At 34.6% G+C, this 12,088-nt stretch overlaps 1 protein-coding gene across 5 annotated transcripts in view; it reads left to right on the forward strand.

Annotated features, from left to right (window-relative positions):
* LOC129923626 (uncharacterized) overlaps positions 1 to 12,088 on the forward strand; it is a 62,424-nt gene that overhangs the window by 23,706 nt on the left and 26,630 nt on the right. For all 5 annotated transcript variants that reach the window (XM_056015524.1, XM_056015526.1, XM_056015527.1 and 2 more), the window contains exon 3: positions 1,234 to 1,431. In XM_056015524.1, coding sequence (XP_055871499.1) covers positions 1,234 to 1,431 — 198 coding nt within the window. The remainder of the gene's footprint in view (positions 1 to 1,233; positions 1,432 to 12,088) is intronic.

Raw genomic sequence — 12,088 nt, forward strand, 5'->3', positions numbered from 1 at the left:
ATATGTTAAGGCTCTGTGACCAGGTTAAATATGTTAGGTCTCTGTGACCAGGTTAAATATGTTAGGTCTCTGTGACCAGGTTAAATATGCTAGGTTTCTGTGACAATGTTAAATATGTTAGATTTCTGTGACCTGGTTAAATAAGTTAATTTTCTGTGGCCAGGTTAAATATGTTAGGTTTTTGTGACCGGGTTAAATATGTTAGGTCTCTGTGAGCAGGTTAAATATGTTAGGTCTCTGTGACCAGGTTAAATATGTTAGGTTTCTGTGACCAGGTTAAATATGTTAGGTTTTTGTGACCAGGTTAAATATGTTAGGTTTCTGTGACCAGGTTAAATATGTTAGGTTTTTGTGACCAGGTTAAATATGTTAGGTTTCTGTGACCAGGTTAAATATGTTAGGTCTCTATGACCAGGTTAAATATGTTAGGTTTCTGTGACCAGGTTAAATATGTTAGGTTTCTGTGACCAGGTTAAATATGTTAGGTCTCTGTGACCAGGTTAAATATGCTAGGTTTCTGTGACAATGTTAAATATGTTAGATTTCTGTGACCTGGTTAAATAAGTTAATTTTCTGTGGCCAGGTTAAATATGTTAGGTCTCTATGACCAGGTTAAATATGTTAGGTTTCTGTGACCAGGTTAAATATGTTAGATCTCTGTGACCAGGTTAAATATGTTAGGTCTCTGTGACCAGGTTAAATATGTTAGGTCTCTGTGAGCAGGTTAAATATGTTAGGTCTCTATGACCAGGTTAAATATGTTAGGTCTCTGTGACCAGGTTAAATATGTAAGGTCTCTATGACCAGGTTAAATATGTTAGGTTTCTGTGACCAGGTTAAATATGTTAGGTCTCTGTGAGCAGGTTAAATATGTTAGGTCTCTGTGACCAGGTTAATTATGTTAGGTCTCTGTGACCAGGTTAAATATGTTAGGTCTCTATGACCAGGTTAAATATGTTAGATTTCTGTGACCAGGTTAAATATGTTAGGTCTCTGTGAGCAGGTTAAATATGTTAGGTCTCTATGACTAGGTTAAATATGTTAGGTTTCTGTGACCAGGTTAAATATGTTAGGTTTCTGTGACCAGGTTAAATATGTTAGGTTTCTGTGACCAGGTTAAATTGGTTAGGTTTGTATGCCCTTGTTAAGCATGTTAAGCTTCTGTTAAGCCTATGCTATAAGTAAACTGTATTCTGTATTGAATGTGAGATGGAATCTACTTTTTCTCTACAGATACAGTAGGTATCTACCTTGATGCTCTTGACGCTCGACCTGACAAAGACATCAATGTTGGTTCTCATCACGCTTTTATGATGGAGGTGATGGACCAAATGTTTCAACATTTCAAGACGTTGGATCTCTCTCAACTGAAAGGTCACTTGCTGGCAAGACGAGCTGCAGAAGGGATGATTCTAGAAGGGTTTCGATCAGGTAACTCATTTTTATTTGGTGCCTATTTTAAAAAGTGGCTTTGATAAAGTTATAGTCTCTCAATCACAGATGTTTGAGTGTTTCTTTGCTGTGATGTATAGTGTATCAATCACAGATGTTTGAGTGTTTCTTTGCTGTGAAGTATAGTGTATCAATCACAGATGTTAGAGTGTTTCTTTGCTGTGAAGTATAGTGTATCAATCACAGATGTTTGAGTGTTTCTTTGCTGTGAAGTATAGTTATCAATCACAGATGTTTGAGTGTTTCTTTGCTGTGAAGTATAGTGTATCAATCACAGATGTTAGAGTGTTTCTTTGCTGTGAAGTATAGTTATCAATCACAGATGTTTGAGTGTTTCTTTGCTGTGAAGTATAGTGTATCAATCACAGATGTTAGAGTGTTTCTTTGCTGTAAAGTATAGTTATCAATCACAGATGTTTGAGTGTTTCTTTGCTGTGAAGTATAGTTATCAATCACAGATGTTTGAGTGTTTCTTTGCTGTGATGTATAGTGTATCAATCACAGATGTTAGAGTGTTTCTTTGCTGTGAAGTATAGTTATCAATCACAGATGTTTGAGTGTTTCTTTGCTGTGAAGTATAGTTATCAATCACAGATGTTTGAGTGTTTCTTTGCTGTGAAGTATAGTGTATCAATCACAGATGTTTGAGTGTTTCTTTGCTGTGAAGTATAGTGTATCAATCACAGATGTTTGAGTGTTTCTTTGCTGTGAAGTATAGTGTATCAATCACAGATGTTAGAGTGTTTCTTTGCTGTGAAGTATAGTTATCAATCACAGATGTTTGAGTGTTTCTTTGCTGTGAAGTATAGTTATCAATCACAGATGTTTGAGTGTTTCTTTGCTGTGAAGTATAGTGTATCAATCACATCTATCATCGCAACATCATCAACTGTTCCTTGACTCTTGCAGTAGTTGTGACAATTTGCGTCACCAAAGTCTTCCAATGTCCTGGTTAGCAGCTGCTCATAGCAGGACATCAAGTCAGCTTTTCTTTCATTTGTATGTTGGCGCTTGGTGAAAACTGGCCTACATTGTAAAAAAAAAAAAAAAAGATACACACTTTTAAATCAAGATTATAAAGAGAGTTTGTGTTATCACAGAAACTCAGATGCGGCCCCCATCGATTTCACCAATGGACCAAAACTATTCAAGCCCTAGTCTTGTTTGGATCGAAGTAATAACATGTACAAATCATTGGGCACTCAAATAATAATAATAACAAATAATTATTTTTTCTTTTTTAAAGTTTAAATCTTTCAAAATGAATTTAATATTTTATCAAAGATAAATACTTTTTCAATTACAAATTGTTGTTTTTTACATATTCATTATGTCAAGTTCCCCTTTCAGACCTAGTGATCTATGGAGAAGATAATGTAAAGGTCATCTGTTTCTATGGCCCACGGTTAACGAGGGTATCATGTGGCCAGCATAACAATCAGCCCCCTTTACTTTTCCCCAATTAATGTCAGGTAACCATTAGAGCTGGATGGACTCAGAGGCGCCCTGAAGATCCCGAATGTAAAAATACCAGTCTTCAAAGGAATTCGAAACCAGGCCCTCAAGGTTAAAAGCTAAGCGCTTTACCACTCAGTCACCGCGCCTCCATTTAGCGTACACTTATGTTTTTTAAAATAATATTAATTAATCTTACCCATACATTCGAAATTAATAAAATGTTCGATGTTTTAAAGAGAAACTAAAAAAGATTTATTCTTCTTACAAAATTAGATAAATTGGCAACAAGAAAAACTATTCTTGACCTACTTAAGGTAGTGAGCATAGACATAAATAAATATAGACTGGCCGATTAAAGAGTTTTATGAAACGAAATTTTGTGACTTGCAATTTTGTGTACTTTATTATACAGCATTTATGAGCAGTATAAAAGTTAAGTATTCATATCTATTTCAGCCATAACCTATATAAGTATTACATTATTTTCACTAGTGTTTTTTTTTTAATCTCTAAGAATGAAGATCATGCAATTTTTCATAATTCGGAAATCCGAATACAATAGATATACATGTTACATGAATTTACTTCCTTCGGCCAGTCTATATTTATTTATGTCTATGGTAGTAAGTTAGAAATGACTTGGTGACTTTTCCCACAACAAATAAAAATTAATATCTCCCCTCCATTTGTCATACAAACTAGATCTAGATGTAGAACTAAATCTAGAATATAGACTAGATCTAGAATCTTGATATAGAATCTACATCTAGACTAGAATTCGTAGGCCTATGACTTTATATGTTTAATCTTAAAATTACTAGACACCTATGCCAATGTAATGAACAGGAATAGTAGGCCTTTTGGTACTTGGTAATGGTGTACTAGACTGTGCTGCTCGTATCCAATACTACTGTGTACGTAATATATAAATCTAAGCCCCTAAGCTGTCATTAGATAAGCAGTTGCCTTAATAATTATAATTCTGTTTAAATTATCAATACATTTATAATATATATATTGTAAATATATCTAGATTTGGGCTCTATTTAGTTTTATTTAGACTGTCAAGTGTAGGCCACTATAATGAGGATATGTCAAAACTGCGCGCTATAAAAGTAGTTCGTTTTTTTAAAACTTACAACTAAAGCGAAGTTCGTATCAGAATTATTTGTTAAAAACAACATTTGAATCAGTATTTCATTGAATAAGTTAGTTAATAAATGGAAAATATATTCTATAATAATACCATGATACTTTTGACATTGTGACCTTAGATGCAAATGTTTTGGTACCAATGCAGGAATCTATTAATGAAGCTTGCGGGTTATTAATACAAATAGTATAGGATACGGGCAGCAATATTACTTAACTTTTGTTTCGTGAAAAATCTGTATGAACGCATGTGTGGTAAAACTAATATGTGATGTTAAGCTCTTAGGATCACTCTTCTATTCTATTACCACTAGGTCTATATTGATTGTTTTCTAGATTAAAATTTATTTCTTGAAATGGAATACCAAGCTTATAGCAACTCTTAGCTCTGTCTCTTAGCTGTGTCTCTTAGCTCTGTCTCTTAGCTCTGTCTCTTAGCTTAGCTAAATAAGTAAAGTAGAGATCCAACTGATCACCTAAAAAGTAGAGTAGAGATCCAACTGATCACCTAAAAAGTAGAGATCCGACTGATCTGCTAAAAAGTAGAGATCCAACTGATCACCTAAAAAGTAGAGATCCAACTGATCACCTAAAAAGTAGAGTAGAGATCCAACTGATCACCTAAAAAGTAGAGTAGAGATCCAACTGATCACCTAAAAATAGAGTAGAGATCCAACTGATCACCTAAAAAGTAGAGATCCAACTGATCACCTAAAAAGTAGAGTAGAGATCCAACTGATCACCTAAAAAGTAGAGTAGAGATCCAACTGATCACCTAAAAAGTAGAGATCCAACTGATTACCTAAATAAATAAAGTAGAGATCCAACTGATCACCTAAAAATAGAGTAGAGATCCAACTGATCACCTAAAAAGTAGAGTAGAGATTCAACTGATTACCTAAATAAGTAGAGTAGAGATTCAACTGATTACCTAAAAAGTAGAGTAGAGATCCAACTGATCACCTAAAAAGTAGAGATCCAACTGATCACCTAAAAAGTAGAGATCCAACTGATCACCTAAAAAGTAGAGATCCAACTGATTACCTAAAAAGTAGAGATCCAACTGATTACCTAAATAAGTAGAGTAGAGATCCAAATGATCACCTAAAAAGTAGAGATCCAACTGATTACCTAAATAAATAAAGTAGAGATCCAACTGATCACCTAAAAATAGAGTAGAGATCCAACTGATTACCTAAATAAGTAAAGTAGAGATCCAACTGATCACCTAAAAAGTAGAGTTCCAACTGATCACCTAAAAAGTAGTGTAGAGATCCAACTGATCACCTAAATAAGTAGAGTAGAGATCCAACTGATCATCTAAAAATAGAGTAGAGATCCAACTGATCACCTAAAAATAGAGTAGAGATCCAACTGATCACCTAAATAAGTAAAGTAGAGATCCAACTGATCACCTAAATAAGTAAAGTAGAGATCCAACTGATCACCTAAAAATAGAGTAGAGATCCAACTGATCACCTAATAAGTAGTGTAGAGATCCAACTGATCACCTAAATAAGTAAAGTAGAGATCCAACTGATCACCTAAATAAGTAGAGTAGAGATTCAACTGATTTCCTAAAAATAGAGTAGAGATTCAACTGATTTCCTAAAAATAGAGTAGAGATCCAACTCATTACTTAAAAAGTAGAGATTCAACTGATCACCTAAAAAGTAGAGATCCAACTGATTACCTAAAAAGTAGAGATCCAACTGATTACCTAAATAAGTAGAGTAGAGATCCAACTGATCACCTAAAAAGTAGAGATCCAACTGATCACATAAAGATAGAGTAGAGATCCAACTGATCACCTAAAAAGTAGTGTAGAGATCCAACTGATCACCTAAATAAGTAAAGTAGAGATCCAACTGATCACCTAAATAAGTAGAGTAGAGATCCAGCTGATTACCTAAAAATAGAGTAGAGATTCAACTGTTTACCTAAAAATAGAGTAGAGATTTAACTGATTACCTAAAAATAGAGTAGAGCTTCAACTGATTACCTAAAAATAGAGTAGAGATTGAACTGATTACCTAAAAAGTAGTGTAGAGATTCGACTGATTACCTAAAAATAGAGTAGAGATTCGACTGATTACCTAAACATAGAGTAGAGATTCAACTGATTACCTAAAAATAGAGTAGAGCTTCAACTGATTACCTAAAAATAAAGTAGAGATTCAACTGATTACCTAAAAAGTAGAGTAGAGATCCAACTGATCACCTAAAAAGTAGAGATCCAACTGATCACCTAAAAATAGAGTAGAGATCCAACTGATCACCTAAAAAGTAGTGTAGAGATCCAACTGATCACCTAAATAAGTAGAGAAGAGATCCAACTGATCACCTAAATAAGTAGAGTAGAGATCCAACTGATTACCTAAAAATAGAGTAGAGATTCAACTGATTACCTAAAAATAGAGTAGAGCTTCAACTGATTACCTAAAAAAAGAGTAGAGATTGAACTGATTACCTAAAAAGTAGAGTAGAGATTCGACTGATTACCTAAAAATAGAGTAGAGATTCGACTGATTACCTAAACATAGAGTAGAGATTCAACTGATTACCTAAAAATAGAGTAGAGCTTCAACTGATTACCTAAAAATAGAGTAGAGATTCAACTGATTACCTATAAATAGAGTAGAGATTGAACTGATTACCTAAAAAGTGGAGTAGAGATTCCACTGATTACCTAAAAATAGAGTAGAGATCCAACTGATTACCTAAAAAGTAGAGATCCAACTGATCACCTAAAAAGTAGAGTAGAGATCCAACTGATTACCTAAAAAGTAGAGATCCAACTGATCACCTAAAAAGTAGAGATCCAACTGATCACCTAAAAAGTAGAGATCCAACTGATCACCTAAAAAGTAGAGATCCAACTGATTACCTAAAAATAGAGTAGAGTTTCAACTGATTACCTAAAAATAGAGTAGAGCTTCAACTGATTACCTAAAAAGTAGAGATCCAACTGATCACCTAAATAAGTAGAGTAGAGATCCAACTGATCACCTAAATAAGTAGAGTAGAGATCCAACTGATTACCTAAAAATAGAGTAGAGATTCAACTGATTACCTAAAAATAGAGTAGAGATTCAACTGATTACCTAAAAATAGAGTAGAGATTGAACTGATTACCTAAAAAGTAGAGTAGAGATTCGACTGATTACCTAAAAACAGAATGAAAACCTCCCAGACAGTGTCGGTGGCACCTGGTGCGGTAGCTCAGGGCGTTATCCCTTCACATCAACTTTCTACAAATATGTTCCAATAAACACTATTGCTAGTTAGTTCTTTTTGTTGAACAAATACAGTGAGCTGATTACCTACTATTATTGATTTTTACTCAAATGTAAAATGAGTGTCAATTCTATTATACAATCACACTGTTTATGATATTTACTCAAATTTTATTGCAAATTTTACAATGATAATTAATTAAAATTAGAAACAGACTAAACATCACCTGAACAGGTTTCTTTTGTGATACTTTAAGACAGAAGTGGTATAACGTTGTGCTTTGTCATTTAAACATAAACTACCATCTAGACGTGTCTAGCATGTTTGGGCATATATCTAGAGATTTTAATAAGATTATCTTGTCTGATCTGTTTGCTTTTACCTGGATATAATTTTTTCAACTTGGTTGTGATCCCCTAAAATGGTTTTACCCTTTGCTACCGCACCGTTCGCACCCTCCTAGTGACGCTACTGCTCTCAGATACGTACCACTCCCCAAATATGTCGATTAATATATTGGAGTAGACGGGCTGGGAAATTTTTTAAAAATAATAGCCTGCACAAATAACCGGTTTCCCATGCGAACAGCATATTGCACTATTACCCACTAGTAGGCCTACTAATCCTGATCATAATCGCTCTATCTACTTGATAGTCTAGACTAGGACTAGAACTAGAATCTAAACTAGGTCTAGACATAGAATCTAGACTAGGTCTAGATCAAGATCTAAAATCTAGAATCCAGGCTATATCTAGAATCTAGACTAGACCTAAAATCAAGATATATAATCTAGATCTAGAATAGAATTCGTATGACTTTAAATTTTAAAATTACTAGACCTAGACTTAGGTCAATAGTATGATCTAGTACGCCTACTCCTGGATAATAATGCACTATGCCTATGCTGTTCGCATCTCATTCACTTCTTAATGTGTTTACATAATACATAAATCTGCACCTTTAAACTGTAAGAAAATAAACCATTTCCTTAATAATTATAATATATACATGTAAATTTTGTTCAAATTGTTTAATACGTTTAAATCTAAATCTAGATCTACATCTGGCCCACTGGCGGATCCGGGGGGGGGGGCGGACGAATTTTAGTATAGAATTCACACAATTTGTATACGAATTTATTACTTATGTTAATAATATATATTAATTATTTATATTATAACCTATTTTTAGATTATTTCGCCCCCTCCTTCCAGTATTTTGGAGATTTGGTAGGGTCGGGAGGGGGCGATAGCATCAATCCGCCCCCCCCACCATAAACTTTCGAGTGTGGGGGGGCGGTCCTATTTATTAGTAGAAATCACAATTTGCTAACAGAATCAATTAAATATCTATATGATTAAAACTTGTTATTGGTATTTTAACAGGTCTTTATATTATGTCGTTCACCTGTTGGCCGATTGGAAGGGGAAGAGCGAATACCTCTACTGCCCTTACCATCTAAACCCTTTGAGTGTGGGGGGGGGGGCGGTCCTACTTTTATGGAGAAATCATAGTATGTGAACAAAATTAGTCGAATATCTATATAATATAAACAGGTGGAAGTGCGATACATGCAATCACCTTCCCCCCATCGGACAAACCAATACTTTTTCTTTTTGTATTATAGTAAGAAATTACAAAATAAAAAAAATCTGTCACTAATATAATTTATATATGCTATAAAGTAAATTCTTATATCGAGTCCCCATCCCCTATTCTTTAATGCAAAATGCAATCATTAGCAGAAATTATAAAAAGGAGCGAGGATTAATCGTTTTCATTTTACCGCCATTCCCCTTTCCAGACAGAGTTTGTGTAATTTCACATGAATTTATCATAACTATTTTAAGAAAGACTTTGCTTTGGAAAAGTTATAATTCAAACGAAATTTTTCAATATAACAGTCACGGTTGAGATGAGTTCAAAAGCCAGATAATCTTTTCCTAGTCGCCTTTTTCCAACCTTTACTCTATCTCATATTTTTCTAGTTAAATAAATTTTGGACTATAACTCATAATTTATGCTTCAATTTCATTGAAAATTGTTAATCGAATTTTTTTTTCGGCGACGATCCTCAAAGCTTTAATCTAAATATGTGGGGTATCTTATCTTTTCAAAGAACAAATCGGTTGTATTTGCAATGTATTAAGGGACTATAAATTCATATTAGAATATTTTTCCACATTATTCAAAAGGTCATTTATAATAGAATGAATAATGAGCTGTAGGTCAGGAGAATGCGTTACTGCATTGAAGAAATTCAGAAAACGCTTTTAGCATCGAGGCTTCGCCCCGAACCTCACTGATGAATAATAAGCTATAGATGTCAGGAGAATGCGTTTCTGCAGTGAAGAATGCAAGACAACGCTTTTGAAGTCGGGGCTTTGCCCCGAACCCCACTAATAAATAATAAGCTGTAGATGTCAGGAGAATGCGTTTCAGCAGTGAAAAATGCAAGAAAACGCTTTTGGCGAGCTCCACTGATAAATAATGAGCTGTAGATGTCAGGAGAATGCGTTTCTGCAGTGAAAAATGCAAGAAAACGCTTTTGGAGTTGTGGGTTCGCCCCGAACCCCACTAATATATAATGAGCTGTAGATGTCAGGAGAATGCATTTGCAGCCTTGAAAAATACAAGAAAACGCTTTTGGCGTCGGGGCTTCGCCACGAACCCCACTGATAAATAATGAACTGTAGATGTCAGGAGAATGCATTTGCTGTGAAAAATGCAAGAAAACGCTTTTGGCGTCGGGGCTTTGCCCCGAATCCCACTGATAAATAATGAACTGTAGATGTCAGGAGAATGCGTTTCTGAAGTGTAAAATGCAAGAAAACGCTCACTGAGGAAGCTTACAGCGCTCTCCCAGACCCCCAAGTTTGCAAGAGAAAGGCCTCAACATGACTGTTTTTTGTTCTGTTTTTTTTCGCCGAAGATTGAGAAACAGTCTTATTTTATTCTCATATATCGAATATATATATATATATTAGGGGTGCACCGGATAGTCCCTCCGGCTCCGGCTTCTGCCGAATATCCGGCATTTTTTACTATCCGGTGCTATTCGGCTCCGGTCGGAAATCACTACCGGATAGTAAACCGGATAGTAAAAAATACACCTATTTAATATGCATAAAGTGGACCTCGTTCCATTAATGTCTGTTGTAGAATGTATTAATGTTTATATTAAAACAAAATAATGTGCTTATAAATAGAGCCATTATGAATATGCACCAAACATCGTTTATTATAAAGACAAGGCGTGTTAATAACTTAATATAAATAGAAATGAAACTTTACATCATAAATGCGCTTTACATACAGAGCAGCAATGGCTGACACTTTTTTCAATTTGTCTTGACCTTTTAGTAGGTTAGTTAACATGTTAAAATGCTACATTCCTTGACTACGTCATGCTGACCAGACGTCTGTCTAGCTGTGCGAATATATCTCCAGAGGAAGAGATGAACAACTCCCACCCCTTTTTATTTGTTTAGTCCATCACATTGAGTTTTTTTTATAGGCAGTTGACCACAAGTTAAATACGATGGACGTAGGTTTAATGTCAGCGTATTGACACTCTCTAGAGGTCACACCTTTCTAGGGAACTGAGTTTGTTTATTTAGTAGTTAATCTTTATTAGGGGGGCTGGACTACAAGAGCCACACCTCTAAGGTAACTAGGTATATTTCCAGATGAACTCCCTCCCCCTTTTATTTGTTTAGTCCATCACATTGAGTTCATTGATTGACAGGTGACCCCAAGTCAGATACGATGGACGTAAGCACTCTCTAGAGGTCACACGAGGGAACTATGTTTGTTTACTTAGTAGTTAATCTTAATTGGGGGGGGGTGGACTGGACTTAAAGCAAAACATCTACACGGGTATCCGGACAAAGAGTTTGCTTATTTGGAGAAAAATCTTAATCACGTGGTTGGTCTAGAGGCCACACCTTTTCAAGTGTGCTACGTTACTTGAACATAAATCTCAATTAGTAAGCTGGACTAAAGATCACACGCACCTAAACGAGTGACATTTAGCTACACAGAACACAAACCGCGAGATTATATAGCCCAGTAAGCCAGTAACTAATTATTTTGTAGAAGACACAAACAGGGCTATCTTTAAATGGAGAGCTAAACACCCCCTACTCTTTATTTTATTTCTTTGGTCATTGACACCCAATTTATTGATAGACATTGACCATTTATAAGCCAGAATGAAAAAAACGCAGCTTGCTAACAAAGGATATTACACTGTCAATAAATATTAACGTTAAATAATTTTTCTAACGTGTTAACTTGAATATTACTCCTGCAGTTAAGTGTCTTGATTTGATAACAATATTCTTAATAATTTGTGACAGTCAATTAACTCCTTGTTATTATTTTTTTTTTACTTAAGATGCATACTTAGCTACTGTGTATCAGGCGAGGACGACTTTTACACACCTGACATTCATAGGATTACTATCGTTCCCTTTTGTAACAGTTACTGAAACCACGAATAAAATAATTAATAAGTATTAATTAAGAAAGATGTTTCAAACATACGATCTTTGCATTTAATGTTTCTTACGTACGTTCTTTGCACTTTAAAATAAAACAAAGATGTGCATGTTTGCGTGTGTGTATTTTTGCCTTGTATTAAAACCTTTAGAAAGAAAGCTAATTTCATTATTTAATTCTTTTGACTTAATAAATAACGGAAAACCTTACAGTAAATTTTTAAATCGCATAAAATAAATTGAACAATAGTACCGCAGTTAGATCTAGCAAACAAAGAAACAATAT

This window comes from Biomphalaria glabrata, chromosome 17 (genome assembly GCF_947242115.1).
Source record: "Biomphalaria glabrata chromosome 17, xgBioGlab47.1, whole genome shotgun sequence".
Taxonomy (NCBI): Eukaryota; Metazoa; Mollusca; class Gastropoda; family Planorbidae; genus Biomphalaria; species Biomphalaria glabrata.